The sequence below is a fragment of the Spermophilus citellus genome (genome assembly GCF_964194105.1).
Source record: "Spermophilus citellus genome assembly, chromosome: 11".
Lineage (NCBI taxonomy): Eukaryota > Metazoa > Chordata > Mammalia > Rodentia > Sciuridae > Spermophilus > Spermophilus citellus.
In genome coordinates, this window is record NC_138192.1 from 114,728,048 (window position 1) to 114,747,817 (window position 19,770).

A 19,770-nucleotide genomic window follows, 5' to 3' on the forward strand; every position below is an offset into this window, starting at 1 on the left:
AATCGTTTTTTTTAGAACACGTTAAATATGAGAAAAATAAGGTAAAATTTCTTTTCATATATTTGAACAAAACTAAGATTAAGACATGAAGGAAAAATTATTTATCACTGGCAAGCTATAGTATACATTGTTGGATGTGTACCCATACAATTATACACTATCTTAATTTCAAGAATTCTAGATGCCTGTGAATTTTTATTTCTGTGCTCTATTTGATTTTATAGGAACTCTCCTAACCTCATCCCAATTTAAAAAAATTATCCAAACAAGTTAATAAACAAAAACTGCCCATAACCAAGTTATGAATGCCATATTTAAGCAGGGGGGGGAGTTAGTAGAGATCATTAGGATCTGAAACACTTTAAAGATGACTCTTTGTACTTAAAAACGTAATTACAGAAGTTCACTTTAAGAAAATGCAGTAATGAACTATAGAAATGATCCCTGAAAATCAGGGGTAGAGGAAGAATAGAGGTATTTTGGACTAGACAGAGGATAATAAAGAGAGGGGACAGGGCACAGGGGTAGGAATGATAATAGAATGAGATGGACATCATAATCCTATGTGCATATATGACTACATGAGCTGTGTAACTCTGTATCATGTACAACCAGATGAATGAGAAATTATACTCCATTTTTGTGTGATGTGTCAAAATGCATTTTACTGTCATTAATTAATTATAACAAAATCATCAAAATAAAAAAAGAAAGTACAAAAGACACCATTTCAATAAATGTAATTTAGGATTTTTGGGAAATATTATTTAGTGGAGATATTATTTTACCTTGCATAAAAATAATCACATTTCCAACAGTTATGTGGTAATTTTCTATTATATTCTTTTCCCAGAAGTAATAGAATACTCAACGTAAATGGCTTAACAAAAATAACATGTTATCTCCCAAAATAAGAGGCACAAAGTTAAGGTAGTTTCAGGATTGGTTTGATAGATTAGTAATATCACAAAGGTGTCAGGTCTCTATATTTTAGCTCTCAAATCTCAGAATATTTTCTTGAATCTTAGGTTTATTTTACCTCTTGGATATAAAAGTAGCTGTAGTTTAGGTATGATATATAGGTAACATCATCTGCCCTAAAGGATGGAGAGTGTCCTACTAAATATCTTTTTAATAGGAAGGAAAATTTTTCTCAGAACTTTCCTACTAGACTTTCCCTTGGATCTCTCCTACTAGGAGTGAGTCACATATCTTTGAACTGGATGAGGAAACTTAAGAAAATTAGGTGTGACACATTGAGATTCTTTAATTGAAAGACATCTGTACCAGAAAGGAAGAAATATGACATTTGGGAAGAGAAAGAAATATGACATTTGGAAAGACAACTGTCTGCCAATAATTTGTAGCACATTTTACCATTGTTTTGGTATATGTTAGTCAGCTTTCTGTCACTATAACAGATACCTGAGATCATCAATTTATAAAGAGAAATGTTTTGGCTGCTCAGTCTTGAGATGGAACATATTCTCACTTGTATGTACAACCCTTGCTTTCCTGAGTAAATCTCTGTGCCTTCAATTAAAAAAAAAAAAGTGAGAGCAGAGTTTTATTTGACCGACAGTTTTAGAGGTTTTAATCCATGATTGGTGGGCCACTGGTCCCCACATCTGAAAGTTTCCACCTGTTAACACCACCATCTGAGGACCAAGCCTTTGGGTACATTTCATATACAAACTGTAGCATAGTAAAATAAAGATAGTAGGAATGAAGTGTTACTTTAGTTTAATGAAACTTTTGTTTTCCATTAAATGATATATATGGTTTTTTTTTCATTTTAAACAAGAAGTTTATTTAAACAAGACGCTTGACTTGAAGGGAAAACTATCTAGGAATCTTTTTTAAGAGTAATTTACCCCTACTTAAAGACAGATTGCCCTACATGTAACAGCTACGTACAAAAAAGTTATAAAATTGTCCTTGGTTTTACAATGATAAATGAAAAACATTAAAATTCTCCAATCGAACAAGGTATGCAAGGATTTTTATGTTGTTCAGTTTTTTTTTTTTTTTTGTTAAAACAGTGAGAGCAAAATAACTTACTGGAATATAAAGATAAGAGCTGAATGAGCATGCCACTAATGGAGAAAGGGGATATTTTCACAGAACCAGTATTTTTCCCCATCCCATCTCCATTTGATGTCAATCAAAACATATCATTGGCCATTTAGTTTAAAAAAACGCAATATGCTTGTGCACATACACCAGTTACTTTATGTACAATAAAGGAATGGGGAAGGGGAAAATGAAAGAATAAAGAAAACTATACTGTAGTAGTCAGGATGTGGTGGAACCAAATTGCAGTTTTCTAATTGAGAATGTATTCTTGGTCTGTAAGAACAGAGTTCTGGAGTAAAGTAGCAGGTTCCCTTTTTAGTAGACACCTCCTGTCTGCTGCTGGAACACATCAATTGTATCTTCATCCTCCATTTCCAACTGTGCAGGTATGTCTGTTTCATTAATTGGCTGCCCGTCAAATCGGAATCTGATCTGCCTCATGGACAAACCCTGTCGTTCACAATATGCTTTCATTAGTTTACTAAGTGGTGTATGCCTCTTAATCTTAAACTGCACCACAGAACCATCCTGCCCCGCCACCTTCAAGTTAATATGATCGTTGTTCTCAGTCTTGACTCCTTCCCTGGGCTTTTCGTCAAGCGTCTGAGTCTCCTCAGCTGCTGCTTCACAAAAGAGGTACCAGGTCCACACCGAACGAGCCGATATATATGTTTTTAAGAGAGATTTTTAAATTAATTCTAATTAAACCTCTTCAATTTCTCTCAAATACAGTTTAGAAATTCCCTTTAAATCTTTTTAGAAGAAAGGAAACCTTCTTGTGATGTTCCAAGTAATAAAAACAATAGGATGTGATGAATTGAGAAACGAAATCACACTTTTTTCAATGGAATGTGGCAAAGACCAACTGACTAGTAAAATGATTAGGAAATCAGACCCTGCGCACAGACAAAGGCACAATGGAAACCAATCAGATTGAACAGACTGCAGGGTGGTAATTATATTCCACAGCAGATGCACAACTGAAAACACGAGAGCACCTGTTCTGTTCCAACCAAAGCTAAATCTTATAGGCACAGTTTGAGAGGCAGAGGGCAACAGTAAATCATCTCTCTTTATTTGGCTTGATTCACTCAAGAGCCACATAGATTTTCCAGGAGTGGAACAACTCCATTCAGGAAAAAGTGAAAACAAAAAAAGAATCCAGCAAAAACCCCAAATTTTAGCTTTTTCTGAATGAATGTTCCTAATCTGAAATATTCTGAAGGCATGTTTCTCTTTTCATAGTTTTGTAGTTTTAACTGAAAAGAACATAGGTCTTCCCCTCCTCTAAACAATAAACTTTAATGTAAACTATTACTTGGGAACACTCAATCCACATCATGAATGACTTTATTGTTTCTCTTTGGACAAGAATGAAAACAACCCTGGAAGATGCAAAAGGGATTTCGGTGGCTTGTTTAGTGAGTTCCTACCTAAAGAGCACAGTCTAAAGCCTCCAATATTTTCACTAAAGACAGGGATAGCTTCAAAGTTTCCATGAAGCACCAAAACAAAAGCAATTTTGGCTGCATTTAATTGAGGATTAATAGAGAATACAGAATTGATGACACCTGATTAAGGAACTATTCTATTCCCTGAAAGATAAGGTGCTTTTCTTACTAGAACAAGCCCAGTACATTGAAATTTGCTTTAAAAAAATAAAACAATCCATCCTAATGAATATACAGAAATGCCATTTTATTAATCTATTAATTTTTCAAGAATAAAGGCTTTTTATATTCTTCATTATCCTAAAAGTCAAAATCTCCATTTCAATAGAGTGTTTTTAAGGGGAGGTGGAGGGAGGATCTAATGAATATTTATATCCAAATCTACTTAGATTTGCTTGGTGACAGGACACAGACCCTTTTTATATGCTTTCAAAAAATGTGTATGGAGACCAATATGAAAACCAAGATTGGCATCACATTCAAATTGCTGGAGCTGGATGCATCCTATCAAGCCATTTCAAAGATCTTCAAACAAACATTATTTTTCATGGGAACAACTGGCTTTCCCTCCAAGATACAATAGGGCAAAAACAGTCATCATTTCATTGCAGCCTAATTGAGCTGAAGATATTCAGTTTAAGCCTGTGAAGTATTTGAGTTCGCAGAGCAGCAGTCATTAAGAACCTGGCGGTTGATTATTTCATCTATCAGTCAGTAAGTCAGCAAATATTTATTGAACACCTAGTGTACATGCTAATGGATATTGGCCACACCACAGTGAACAAATCAAAGGTTCTGCTTTCAACTTCCAGTCTTCTCTTTCATCTTTTTCTTTAGGGTCCAGTGGAGAATTCCGAAGCCTGTTTTTTTGTTGTTGATGATGTTGTTGTTATTATTTTTATTTGTTCTACTTAGTTGTACATGACAGCAGAATGCATTTCAATTCACCATACACAAATGGAGTGCAACATTTCAATTCTCTGGTTGTACATGGTGTAGAGACGCACCATTCGTGCAATCATACACGTTCCTAGGGTAATGAAGTCCATCTCATTCCACCATCTTTTCTACCTGCAAAACCCCTCCCCACCCTCTCCTTTGCCCAATATAAAGTTCCTCCCTTCTTCCTATGCCCCCATGGCACCCCATCATATATAAGTATCCACTAATCAGGGAAAATATTTAGCCTTTAGCTTTTTGGGATTGGCAGAAGCCTGTTTTTTTGAGACCTTCCCCAGTGATGCTAATGAATCCAGAAAAAGATAAATATCCACATAGCTGATATGCTATAAGATATGCGTCAGGATATCAGATATGCTTCAGGTTTCACCTTAACATAATATTACACAGAGAACCTTTCTTGAACTCTAATATCACTAACCCTGATCAATTTAAGTCAAACTATTGTGAACTCTAATATAATGTTAATAGCATTTCCTTCCTTTTAAAGCTTTTAGTCCATTTTGAGTTGATTTTTGTAAATGATATGAAGTGAAGATCCAATTTTATTCTTCATGTGTTTATCTTGTTTTTCCAATACCATTTATTAAAGAGACCATGCTTTCCCCAATATGTGTTCTTGACACACTTGTCAAAAATGAATTCACCATGTATGTAGAGTTCATTTCTGGGATCTCAATTGTGTCCTATTGGTCAATGTGTCTTTTTCATACTAGTACTGTTTTGATTACTATGAATTTGAAATATATTTTGAAATCAGTATGATGCCTTTAGCTTTGTTCCTTGTTGTTAAGATTATCTTAGTTAAATGGGGTATTTTTGGTTACATATACATTTTTGGATTTTTTTCTATTCCTGTAAAAAATGACATTGAAATTGTAATAGGGATTGCATTGAATCTATAGATTGCTTTAGGTCATATGGAACTTTTAACAGTATTAATTCTTCTAGTCTATGAATATAGAATTTTTTTTCATTTGTATCTTTAATTTCTTTTATCAGTTTTATAGCTTTCAGTGTTATAGTTTTCAGATCTTTTACTTCCTTGGATAAATTTATTCCTAAACATTTTATATTTTTAAAGGCTCAAAACTCTAAAACTACCAGACAAAAACATGGGAGAAGGGCTCCATAATATTGGTCTGGGCCATGACTTTTGGCTTTAACCCCCAAAGCACAGGCAACAAAGGTAAAAATAAACAGGTGCAGTTACATCAAACTAAAAAGCTTCTATACAGCAAAGAAACTAACAGAGTGAGAGACAACCTACAGAAAGGGAGAAAATATCTACAAACTATACATTGGATAAGCGGTTGGTATTCAATTCATGTAAGGAACTCAAACAACTCCTAACCAGAAAACAACCCAATTTTTAAAAATGGGCAAATAGACATTAAAGAAACAGACATTCAAAAAGACAACAGGTATATGGATGCTCAATATCACTAATCATTAGAGAAATGCAAATTAAAACCACAATTAGATGTCACCTCACATCTGTTAGAATGGCTATTATCAAAAAAAGACAAAAGGTAAATGTCAGTAAAGATGAGGGAAAAGGGAGATCACTGTTGTGGGGGAACACATAGCTATCATGATTTCTCAAAAACTAAAAGTGAATTTCCACATGACCACTTCTTGGTGTATACCTAAAGGACTTGAAATCTGTATGTGGAAAAGAGATGTTCACTCCCCATGTTTATTGCAGCATAATTCACAATAGCCAAGATATGAAATCAACCTAAATATCTACTGTATTTAGGCTGGAATATTATTTAGCCTTAAAAAAGGAAGAAAATCCTGCCATTTGTGACAACATGGGTGAACCTGGAGGACATTATTCTAAGTGAAATAAACCAGGCTCAATAAAGAGAAATATCACGCATTCTTTCTTGTGTGTGAAACTTAAAAATCTCAAACTCATAAAAGTAAACAGCATGGTAGTTACCAGAAGCTGGATGGACGAGAGGGAGGAATGGAGAGACATTAAGAAAGAGTACAAAAATTTCACTTAGGAGTAATAAGTTTTTGAGCTCTCATAGCATAATAAGGATAGTTAACAACAATGTATATTCCAAAATTCCAAATTGCTAAAAATAAAATTCAAATGTTCCCAACACACAAGAATATAAGTATACAAGGTGATGGATATGCTAGTTAGATTGATTAGTCCTTCCACATTGTAAACATAAATCAAAATATCACTTGGGACCACATAAATATATACAACCAATTAAATATAAACAAATAAGTTTAGAAAGAAACGTTTTATTAATTCAAACTGGAGAAAAGTCCAAGACGAGGAAATTAATTCAGCTTGAAATATACCTATAATCTAATATATATAATATAAATATATCTATAATATAATATATATTATTATATATAATATAATATATAATATATAATATAAATATACCTATAATACCATAATAAAACCTCTGAATAATCTTCATTGTCATGCTAATCACCATCAATTTAGTTACCATTGTTTTTATATGCAAATAGTTAAATGACCAGATAGAAATAGAAACTTGGCCATTAGCCTGATAATTAAGGTTATTCAGAGGTTTTTACTGTGGACCACTGTAGGTATGTTTCCAAATATACCAATTTCTCAGTTATGCTCTCCTCTGGTTTAAATAAAAATAAATGGAAGAAAAATGAAAACTGGAGACATAGATTCCTTGATTTAATAAGAAAATAATATGTAGATATTGTCATTAATGCTTTATAAAAGTAAATTAAAATGTATGCTTTGTGGCAAGAAGCAAATTATAATTAGCCATAGCCATGCTCCTTTCTAACTTTACTTGGAATTATTTTCCATAACTTTTTAATCTAACTTCTCCTTCACATCTCAGTATAAATGTCAGACTTTGGCTATGATTCTTGGAAAAATCATGCCAGATTGTGTTAATGCTTTGCTGTTTCTAAGAGACCCTTTATTTTTCCAACCCTGAAGCATAGATAGTGTCATAAGCAATTCTTTGTTCATTTTTTAAAAAAAAGAATTATCAATCTCCCCTGCATCCATATAATTAGGTGCAGATTTTTTTTCATTATCTCCTTTTTATAATCAGATGATGATTTCTGAGATACTTGACCAAGTTTTATTTTCCTTCTAATTCTGAAACATTTCAGATGCAAGAAAACTGATAAAAATAAATTAGATTCTAAAATGCATTAAATAATTGAAAGTTTAAGAATTAAAATAATTGAGTAAAAATTATCCAGGATGAACTCTTTTGGAAAACATCTTATTTACATTAGGTAAATATTTAAAAATTAAAATAATTATACTAGGTAGGTTTTGTAGCTTACAAAAAAGAAAAGAATATAAAGCTTTTTTATTTTAATTTATTTTTATTTTTTGGACTGAACCCAGGGGTGCTTAACCACCAAGCCACATTCACAGCCCTTTTATTTATTTTTTTATTTTGAGACAGGTTCTCACTAAGTTGTTTAAGGCTTCACTAAATTACTGAGCCTGGCCTTGAACTTGTAATCCTCCTGCCTCAGCCTCTTGAGTCAATGGGATTACAGGTGTGTACCCCAGCACCTGGCCAAGAAAATCACTTTTTGAAGGAAACCTTTCTGAACTAGAGGACTCATTCACCAAAGAGACATAGTGTTGGAAAAGAGACTGACATTTTCCTAATGCCATGACAACAGTATTATGTAGGTGATGGGAATAAGAATTAGTATCTCCTTTGGGGACGAAAGTGAGATGTGAATTAAAAACTAGACTGTGCGAAATGAACACAATTATGAAAACCTGAAGAGTGACCTTCATTGTTTCTAGTTTCTTTGTTCTAGTTCACTGTTGTCACTTTCCATATTGTCATGGTCATTCTTATGGTCAGGAAAATAGCATTCGGTGTTTGGTCAGTGTATTTATACCCTGAATCTGACAACTCAGAAATTATTTGTGCTATGTTTTCTTTTTTTTTTCATTTTCATTTGCCAGTCTTAGTGAGTGTTACATCCTTTGAAGGACTTAAAACACATAATATCAATCCCAGAAGAAAAGTATCTTCTGCATAGCCTTTCCTTTCTAAGAAAAAGAAGGAAACTGTTCTTGAAGAATGCCATTTGACCTCTGTTTTATTGTCTACGTGGAAACATAATGAGCTACGAGCTGTTCTTAACAAGCAAAAGAAGCTTGTTTTGAGTTAAACTGTGGTTCAAAGATGGATTTGTGCAGACCATTAGGAGGTGCTGGGACTATCGAGGTTGAACCCTGATTGTGACCTTGCATTACTGGATGGGTTTGGATCTTGGTGGTGGAAGCAGATCTTTAAGGACCTCTCTTTCCAATCTGGCAGCTGAGGCTGTAATCTGATTTCTTTAAGTCACTTAAAGAAAGTAAGCAAAGAGCTAAGTGAATCTCTCGCCTGAGCTCCTGGACTTCCTGTGTATAGTTCCCACAAGTTCTCAGTAAAACCCCCTACAAGTTCTCATATTTAGACTATGAACATTGCCATTACCAAATAGCTACGAATCATTCCATCTCTGTTATGTATCCTTCAGTATAAAATTAAAGCTCATCAATAACCTCAAATGATGAAGTTCATGCAATGTTTAAAACACTCCATGGAAGGAAATTCTGTTTCTTTCTTTATCCATATATTCTGGAATTAATAACTTTTTCCTGGCAGTGAGTTTTTATCAACTTCAAGCCATATCCAAAGGAATGGACAATAATGTAACCAGATGTCAGTAATTACAAAACTTCTGAAAGTATTTTTTTTTCTTTTTTCTTTGTACCAGAGATTGAATTTAGGGGCACTCAACCACTGAGCCACACCCACAGCCCTATTTTGTATTTTATTTAGAGACAGGGTGTCACTGAGCTGCTTAGTGCCTTGAGTTTGCTGAGGCTGGCTTTGAACTGTTGATCCTCCTCCCCAGGCTCCTGAGCCGCTGGGATTACAGGTTTGTGCCACTGGGCCTGGCCTGAAAGTATTTTGTTAGTTCAAAATTAGAAAGTATTTCATGAAGGATATTTGTTATTATTAATATTTTATATTTGATATTTTATTGACCCCTAAATAAACAATGTAACCTTATAATTTAAAAAGTGTTCCATATAATTTAATATTTTAGGATACTTTCCATAGTCCTCCTAATAATGATTGACCATATAATTTTTGTGCAGTTTTAAGAATCTAAAGAAGCATTGTTAATAACTAAGCTGGGTCCACACATGTAAATCAGACCAGTCTTGCTTGATAAACCTGGATGGATGCATTTTCTCCCTACACCTAAAGCAACCATCTCAAAGATGAAAATGAGTTAAGGTTCCTTAATCAAGCCAGCAGCTTTCTTCCGCCCATTAGGGTATTTAGAATTCAAGAAAGCAAAAGATAAAAATTAGGAAACTCTGTGTAGTCAAAATTTTCAACATCATAATTTTCCAATGTGCACATGACCGAACTACACCTATGTCATTGATCCACCAAAACTGGGGGTATGCCATAATAACTTTCTGTTCTATAATTTCTGCACAAAAATACATCTACTGTCAAAGTCAAATATGCTAGATAACCCCCTGCTCATCCCACTGTCAAATCTCGCAGTTCCTGAAGCTGACAGGTAAAGAGGTATTGGTTCAAGAAAAGGTGCTAAAACATTTGTTAAAGGAATGAACAACTGAAGGTTTATATGAAGTATTATTTTGTTAAAAGCTGAAAAGATTGGCAGGAGGAACCCTTGGCATGACAGTGTGGTAGGACCATAATTTCAAATGTATCTGAAGGCAGATACAGGATGTCATGAACCCAGAAAGGGACAGATCTGTCTGTGTCCATGTGTGGGTGGTGGGGATGTGCCCCACGGACACCAACACCTGTAGGCCAGCTCTAGTGTATTATTGCCACACAAAGATGGAGCCCAGTGACATCAGATATTGCCATTTTCCAAGATGAGAGACCACTGGTGTCCCAGGTTAAGTGTGTAATGGGGTGTTCTTCAAATTTACCATCATGTAAAACACACTGGTTATCAAAAGGTAATAATTTTCTGAAAGTTCTAGATACTTGCAGACACTTGAGAGAAATCGAGGCACAAGTTAAAAAAAGAGAGCTTATTTGGGCTACAGTTGCAACTTGGGAGAGAAATTTCAGGCTGGCTGAAATGTGCTCTGGGGTCTTACAGATTCCAAATGTTCTAAAGGCAAAAACCATAAGTGGGGAGGGAATAATGTGTTGTGTCATGAGTTTGGTCTGGTGTGGGCTTGATTGCTATCCAGTCTTATAAGAAAAGAATTGGGTAATTGCATATTGCCCACAGTCACTTTCAGAAAGTGAAGAAAGGGCAAGAAAAGAAGAAATTCTTGGGAAAGGAAAGGAGTAGGGGTGAGATGACCCTGGTGGCTACCTGTGGAATTGGAATGCTCCGCTCTAGTGAAACTAAAGCTCTCAGCACATCAACTTTAGTGTGCAGCAAGTTGTATAGGGTCAAATGTTTATTTGGCAGTAGACCTAACTGAAGCCTGGTCTCCTGTATTTCAGGGTCCCTGATCTGCCTTGATATAATAATATTAATATAATATAATATTGATATAATAATATTAATATTATATAAATATTATATAATAAAATATTATATAATATTTTAATAATACATTATTAAAACTCAGTAGTAACCACATCAGTTGTTTAGAACCCATACCCATGAACAATTTTTTTTTCCTGGTTGGTATATTTGGTCATTGACCTTGTTTAGAATTGTTGATACTTGAAAAAAACAAAAATATTTTGTCCTACAGTTGGTTCTATTATTGCTTAAAAGTCGTCTACATTGTACCCCAATTTTGTCTGCACCCAGGCAGACAGATCTCACTTCACCATACTTGAGAGACCACAGGAAAGGTGTAGCAGACAGAGGAAAAGAAACACACTAAGGAGTGTGATGAAGGAACGTGACTCTCCCCTGACACCCACCCACCTCCCAATCTCCTATTTCATGAGAGATATTTGCAAATTGTTATATGTTTACTCTCTGGATCTGCTTTTACATATGCCAAGGTAAGTCACTGTTTTTATTTAAAGAAGAGAAGATTCACTGAGGGTGCTTAAGTAACTGAGCGTTCAATTACCCCTCATCTTATTTGGGATAAATTTAGTCCCCTTTGCACTCTGGGGTCTGAACCCTCATCCACCATCACCTGCTCTTGGAACCAGGGTCTCAGAAACCTGTGGCTGATAGTTCAGCCCTGTTTCTGGCCCATGGACCTGCTTCTGTGTTTCTGAGTCCAGTTTTTTTTTTTTCCAATCTGTCATTTTGTTTTTATAGTAAAGGTGAGTCTTGCAGAGCCTAAATTTAGAGTCACTTTTGCTTCTCTATTTTCTGTTGGCATGTACACGTGAATAGACATGTGTAAGCTAATTTAAAACTCTAAAAAAAAAAATCCTAAGTGAAATATACTAGACTCATTATGGTGGTAATCTTTAGGGAGTTGAGAAGGGGTCCCTAAATTGGGAATGGTATCAAAAGTCACTGTAATTTTATCTTTTAAGTTTTAAGGAAGACTGTAAAAATAGTAAGTTGAAATTTACTTTAACATTAATGAAATAGAGCATAATGAGAACAAGAGAAAGCATTTTATAAATACCTGCTGCTTTAATGTTTTTAGCTTTTTACTTAGCACAATTTTTATAGTTTTTTTTTCCAGGTACCAGGCCACATCTCCAGCCCTTTTTATATTTTATTTAGAGACAGGGTCTCACTGAGTTACTTAGGGCCTCAATAAGTTGCTAAGGCTGGCTTTGAACTTGCCTTCCTCCTGCCTCAGCTTCCTGAGCTGCTGGATTTATAGGTGCGTACCACCGTACCCATCCCACCTTAAATCTTAACCAATCTAATTTATGTGATATAGCTTTAATGAAGTTTTAATATATATATTAAGAATATACACTATATTGTTGCACTTCTTGCTTTAATTAAAAGATGTTTAAATTTTAAGAATTGAAAAACCAAACTATAAGTGGCTGAAATATTGCAAGGAGACAATTTATTTTCCATTGCTGAAGTGTACAGAAATAGAAGTCTACTTCTGTGTTGCCATATTTCTTAAAGCAATCAGTTTACTAAGAAAATTCATTTCTCCATGGTAGCTCTTACTGATACATAGCCTGATGCCTTAATGACTTAATTGGACGGTTAGGTAGGATTTAAATGATTCACATCCTATGCTGAGACAAGACCTTCTCTTTAAGAACAGCTCAACATGATTCATATTCTGTGCTATATTTTAAGACAACAAGAAAGAATAGAGAAACAACTACAATAGCAGATGGGACAAATGCTTTAGAAGCTGTTTGGATACCTATAAGTATTGTAGAACCACCTGGCTACAAAAGCAAAAGAATGTTCATCATGATAGTTTTATATAGAATAGTTGCAGGGAAGAGCTTTTTTCCTGAAAATAATGACCCCGAATAGGCCCAGCTGTTTCTTCCTCTTGCATTAGTTTTTAAATATAAGTTTAAAAATATAAAGGCTGGAGCATAATTTGATTTTCACATCATTGAAAAGCATTATTTGATCTCTCAAAAGTCTCTTCTTTCAAATTCTAACTTAATGGTATGATTACAATACAGGTTTTCAAAAGGCACTAATACCTGGGATCTATATTGAGTCAGTACAATTTATAATTCTGTCTATAGAACCAAAGTTTCATATAAACTCAATAAAACTCTAAAGAGTTGTATGGCTGTTTTTGAGCTTACTTTTTCAGGGAGATATCAATTATCCATAGGAGATAAAACTGGATCTCAACCTTGGCCATGAATTAAAAATATCTGGGGATCCCCCGTGGCCATAGCATACTTTAATTAATTTGGATTTTCCAAGAAAGGGTGGAACTATGGAATCAGCTCAATATCTCCAAGTAATTTCAACTTGCAACCCAAATTCTGAGATAGAATGTACCATAATAAAAAAAGGTGTGCCTGAAATGATTTTCTTTTCCTTTTAAAATGTTATATTGTGAGGCTCAATCTTAGATTATATTGAAAGGGAAAATATGACTTTTAGAAATCATTACTCTTATTCTTTATTAATTTATTCATCCATCCATCCATCCATTTATTTAGTCAATAGAACTTATTGAATTCCCAAATGTCCCATATTAGGCTGAGTTTATCAACTTAAATTATGGAAAATATCATTTTGGAAACAAGACTAATTTGTTTTTTTTTTTACTCATGATAATTTAATCTGAAGATATAAAGTGACATGATAGTTTTTTTAAAAATTGGAATTAAGAAGATGGAAACAATTTTGTCAACCAGAGACCTTGGATTGTGACTCTTCTGTTAAAGCAGAAAACTTAAAGAGAATGAACTTAATGAAATTCACTTAAGGGGATTCTTAAAATTGACAAAATGCAGAAAACTCATCATATGACTGTTATGTTAAGTAAAAAATAGTCATCTTGATCCATAGAAAATTTTCTTTTAGGATTTTTCTTTTGGAGGACACACAATGATATTCATTCTGGCTTTGTTAGCTGAAACCAAAATATGACACCAAAATGTCAATGAGAGCTATCATTTATGCCAAATTGACCATAGAGCCTCTTCTAAGCACTTTCAACATCCATGCAATCCTTATAAAAACCGCAGGAGGAAGATATTAGTATTATCTCCATTTTAAAAATAGGGAAACCAAGTTATAGACAAGTTAAGTAAAATGTACAAGGTCAACTAGCCAGGGTAATGGGGAGTGAACCTCAAGCCGGGGTTGGGAACTTCAAAACTAAGAGTTGAACTAAGGAAGTTCGGACAAAGGCCAATCTGTAACCCTGCAACTCCAAGCGTGTCTGAGGAGGTGCAGCTGTGGCCACATCACTGAGTTAGTCAGAAAGACTCCTGGGCTCCTCTCAGACCTACTCAATATGTGCATTTTAGCAAGATTCCTGGGTGACTCATGTGTGTGCACTTAAGTTTCAGAAGCAATTCTCAATTCTCTAAATCCCCATTTCAAATTGCCTTTTAGATAGGACTTAATCAATTTCATGAGTGCTTATATATGTGCAGATATATAATGAGTATATGTATTTGTTGTGGGTATGTGTTGGTCATAATGAGGAACTCAATCAAAAGCACAGAAATAAGGTGCCTTAAATTATTCTCTAACGAGAGTTCTTCAATTCTTTTGAAAACAAAAATCACAATAATTTTTGCAGACAAAAATTATTCCCTACTCATTGACCCACTAAATCAGAAGATGTATGTTTTTAAATAAAGGGCTTTAAGTGGTTCTTAGGAAGAGGATGTTTGGAAACATTGCTTTGGGTTAAGCTTTACAATCAATAAATAATGAAGACACAAAATCACTACATCTGAAAAACTATATCTTGATAGAAAATGCTATATTATCATGTCTAATGAAATAAGGGTTTGTCAAAGGGAGGTTGGTTTGGCCAGAAGAGCATTTAAAAAGAGCTTCAGAGAGACAAAGGATGGCAGAGCTCAAGGCCTGTGCAGCAGTGTTAAGGAAAAAGTTTTCCTGAGGATGATACAGGATTGGCCTTTTGCAGGAACATCCTATGAGGGAGGTGAAACTTGATGACATTAAATATTGGAATCATATAATTAACTCAACTTGCCCTGAGTCTCTGCTTAGCAAGAAACCTTCTGATTAAAGCTTGATTTCCTAGGTAGTGTGATCCCCGGGAGAGAAAATTCATTGGTGATAGGAGTGTTCAGTTCAAGTTTTCATTGTACATCGATAACCTGGCACTCAGATTTTATCCATCAGCGTTCGGAAAATTTAATGAGTTCACCCATGGGAGATAAATCCCCCTTGGTGTTGCTGAGCCGTTTCTGAGGCTGCACAGCTGAGGTATGGTGGAGAATTATGACTGCTCCTCTGGGTGCCTAGGCGCACCTGCCACAGCTTCTCTTTCCTCTGATACTTCTCATTTGCCTTTTTGATTACTTTGCCTTTGCACTGTCATCCAAGGTATTTATTGTTGGGGAGGTTGGGGGGGGGGGGAGTGATGGAGGAATAAGTTAGAGGGTTGAAAAAGTTCCAGAAAGAATGTACCAGAAAAGACCAAGGCAATATTTAGTTTATGCCAACAAGGTAGTTGCATATGGTAGGACAGCATTTTTAGTCAGCTTTTTCATTGCTGTGACTAAAAGACCTGACGAGAACAATTTTAAAGGAGGAAGAGTTTATTTAGGGGCTTACGGTTTCAGAGGTCCGAGTCCATAGAAGGCCAACTCCATGGCTTGGGGGCTCGAGGTGAGGCAGAACATCATGGTGAAAAAGTGTGGCAGAGGGAAGCAGCTCACATGATGTTCAGAAGCAGAGAGAGGCCTCCCAGACCCAGATACAAATATATACCCCAAAGCCACGCCCCCCAATGCCCCACCTCCTCCAGCCACATTCCACCTGTCTTCAGTTACATTCAGTTAATCCCATCAGTGGATTAATTCACTGATTGGGATAAGGCTCTCACCACCGGATCCGTCTTTTCTCCCCTAAATCTTCTTGCCTTGTCTCACACATGAGCTTTTGGAGGATATCCCACATCTAAACCATAAAAGACAGTAACTAAAGGCCAGGGCATTATTTTAAGAATGGATTTGTGAAGTTTTTTTGACTTTCCTCTCTCTATCCTGTTAGTAAATTAAAGATCTTGCCTGGAAAACTAGACAATAATTTTAAGACCACAGAGTTATCTTCAAACATAAAGAAAATGCACTTTCCATTTTAGAATTTGCTATTTGTTTGCAGAAAGGAGGTAACAAGTAGAGAAACTTACCCACTTTCTATCCGGAGAATTGAAAGACAGGAGAAGGGAGAGAGAGAAGGTAAGAGGAGAGAGAAGTGAACACAGTGTTAATTTTCTACTCTTGGGGCTTTGACCAGGAAGTATGTGTATCTGTGTATGTTGAATAACTGTTAAATGAGCCTAATGTGGAAGATGAGCTGCCACAGACCACTCTGGGACACATCACATTTCAATAAATTAAACTACACAACATGGTATAGTAAAGGAGGTTTCAGTGTAGCCACTAGCTGAGTGTGGCATGGTCACTGACTCAAGAGCAGTCATCTACCACAGTATGCACTCTGACAGAACTAGGTGACTGCTGAGCTAGGGAGAGCCACTGTACCCACGGGAAAAGGGAAGATGTTACAAACTTCCAACAGCAAGAAATAGTCAGGAAGCGCCATTAGACTCTAAACCAATAAAGAGACAAAACCACAAATTATGTCAGTCAAGAAGGAAGACAAGACCCAGGGAGCCGGGGACATTCCTATTTCAGAGACCATCAGAAGTAGAGGCACCATGATTGGAAAACCTGACCCCTTTCTGTCCCCACTAGAAAAGGTAAGAACCCTTGTCAAAAATATCTGGTAACACCTCCAACTGCCACCTACCTTTCTTTTTCTCTTTCTGCTACTTCCTTGAAGAAGTTAGCTATACACTTCATTTCCATTTTCCGTCCTCCTATATTTTTACTGAATATATTCTTGAGCCTTTCTTCCTGTCATTGCACAGAAACCTCTCTTGTCAAGGTCACTCGTGAATATGTCAAACCAATGGTCAGTTTTCCGTCTTTATTTTAATCCAGCAAGCAGCTGCTTAGACAAGGTCAGCCACTCCCAGCCTTTTAGGAACAATTTCTTTTCTTGGTTTATGTGTTATACATTATTTCTGGATATTCCTTTCAGTCTTAAAAATATTTCTCCTGGGCATTCTCTTTAGATTTTTTTTTTTTTTTTTTGGTCTGCTTTAGCCACATTCATCTCCCTGAATAATTTCATCCAGACTCGTGGCTTTGATTTCTATCTCTATGCCAATTTCTTCCGTATTTTTTCCCTAGTAGAGACTTTTCCCAAAACTCCAGACATAAAGATCTAAGATCACTCAAATTAATGCCCTTTAAACTCAGCCCTTGACTTCTTTTCTAAAAATTGTCTCCTTTCTCCAATAAATGATAATTCCATTTATCCAGTTGCTTATATTCATTCTTGACTACCTTTTTCTTATATACTCATCACTAATTTGCCACAGTCCCATCAGCTTTACCTTCAAAATATACCCAGGATCTGACCACTTCTTACCATTTTCACAACTACCAACTTGTTCTGCTGCACTGGTTTCCCTAGCTGGTTCTTTCTTCTGCAGGACCCCACTGTCTGTCCTCCATATTTGCCAGAGCAGTCCTTTAGGCATGGCTGAATTCTATGGTTAAAAAATAATCAGCAGAACTTAGCCTATCATTCTTCTAGTTAGTTCTGCTTAATTTTCCTTGACTTCATTCAGTATGGAAATTCTTTTTATGTTATGGAGAAGATGTCAAATGGAAAGCCTAGACTCATCCCCAACCCAGTTTAGCAATACCTGAAATTTATCTCTTCTAAAATTTAAATATTAATTCAGGGATGATGGGCTAAATTGTTCTGAAATATTTAAACTAATAAGAGTGGTTAAGAGAAATAAGGAACTCTGATCACCCTGGGTCAGATGCCTATCCTTATTCCTGGGATGGGAAGAGTTCAGCATAATTGACAGTATCATGGAGAAAATCTGGAATAGAAACAATGGAACCACAGAAATCAGAGAAGAGAGGTTAGACAAGAATGGAAGGCAGGTAAAAAATATAGCTTACTACTAGATTTGTTGCTTTAAGTCAGTTATCTAATTCCTTTGAGCCCATTTTCCCCATCTAGGGGAAATATATGCTTGACAATGTTAATTTGAAGTCCAAATGATTTTATGTGTATAAAGATTTGAGAAAAGGTGAAATGATATACTTTATTATATACATGTTAGATATTAAGTCTAATTAAGTCCATCAGTGGCTGATAAATATGAACAGAGGAGACCTTTATAACAATAGTGAAAGTGTGGACGAAAGTTAACCAAAGAAACTTTCACCACTTCTATTTAACACAGTATTGGAAGTTCTAGCCACAGCAATCAGGCAAGAAAAATAAATAAAAGTGATGAAAATTAGAAATGAAGTAAAATGATCTCTTCTTAAAGATGATATACTTCTGCAAAATTAAAAAAAAAAAACTCAACTAGAACTAATAAATGAATTTACTAGAGTAGCTGGACATAGAGTCAACATGCAAAAATTAGTTGCATTTCTTTACATTAAACAATGAATAATCTGAAAAGGGAGTTAAGAAAAAAATTACTTACTATAACATCTGCTATGGTCTGAATGTATGTCCTCAAAATTCACATGTTGAAACCGAATCCCCATTGTGATGTAGAGAGGCGGGCATCTGGGAAGTGATTAAGTCATAAGAACAAAGCCCTCACAAAGGGAGGAGTACACTTGTAAAAGAGGACAAGGAAACTTTTATTTCCCTCCCCAGGTCTTCTTGTTCATTTCAAAAATATGTACTAGAGATAACTGCAGAAGTTAAGGGAGCAGTAATCAGGGTGAAAAGGGTCAGTGGTTTTCTCTCCAAGTGAACACAGACAAAAATACAACTTACCACTAAGTTATTAGTGCATTTTGTGTATCTATATTAACATATTCAAATGTTTTTGGGTGTGGTCTACATCTGGATATGGTGTGTTGAGTCAAATTTATTTTTTGGCTAAATGATTTTAGGCAAGATAATTACATTTTCTTAAACATCAGTGTTCTAGTCAATTAAAGGGTCTATATGAGTTGGAAATTGGCTGTAGAATTTAAAAAGAATAAAATAAGGGTGGTGCATTTACCCCAATGTTTCACAATGATGTAACACCAGTAAATGGTAGCTGCTATTATTTTAACTATAACGATGCCTTACTTTGCTTTTTCTACTTGTATAACAGAACTGATTAAGCATAGCTCTATTTTGATGAAAGTATTTGATTTAAATACCATCTTCAGTTTCAATATCTTTGGGTAAACACAATCATAGGCAATACTGTTAATAAAATGATAGTATGTCCAATGCTTGGCATTTTTAATGGATGCACATTTTAATTTAAAATGTCAGTTATCTGCACATTTCCCCCAGCAATTAGCTTTAAAGTTTAATAGTCTCTAAAACTAAAGCAAACATGACTGTGAAAAAAAAAGTTAAGGAAAAAAATTATAAAAATATTTCTAAATTGAAATAGACCTGTTTCTTCCTTTAAAGATTTACTGAGCAACAAGAATGTATTGATATTGTACTGGATATTTGAGATACAATGATGAGAAAATTCTGAGTCACTACCCTTATGGAACTTAGAGTATAATGGGAAAAGAGAGATATGTACAACAATTTATGGAGATGATTCTGTAGAGGTATACACAAAATT

General features: G+C 35.1%; 1 protein-coding gene across 1 annotated transcript; it reads right to left on the minus strand.

The window, feature by feature from the left end:
• Nucleotides 1-1,830: 1,830 nt before the first annotated feature.
• LOC308630938 (small ubiquitin-related modifier 2-like) lies at nucleotides 1,831-17,691 on the minus strand (the record flags this gene model as incomplete). The annotated part of the gene is made up of 2 exons (XM_081261747.1): nucleotides 1,831-2,699; nucleotides 17,580-17,691. 2 exons carry the CDS (start codon nucleotides 17,689-17,691, stop codon nucleotides 2,392-2,394), a joined length of 420 nt encoding a protein of 139 aa, XP_081117873.1. The 3' UTR covers nucleotides 1,831-2,391.
• Between the last annotated feature and the right edge of the window lie 2,079 nt (nucleotides 17,692-19,770).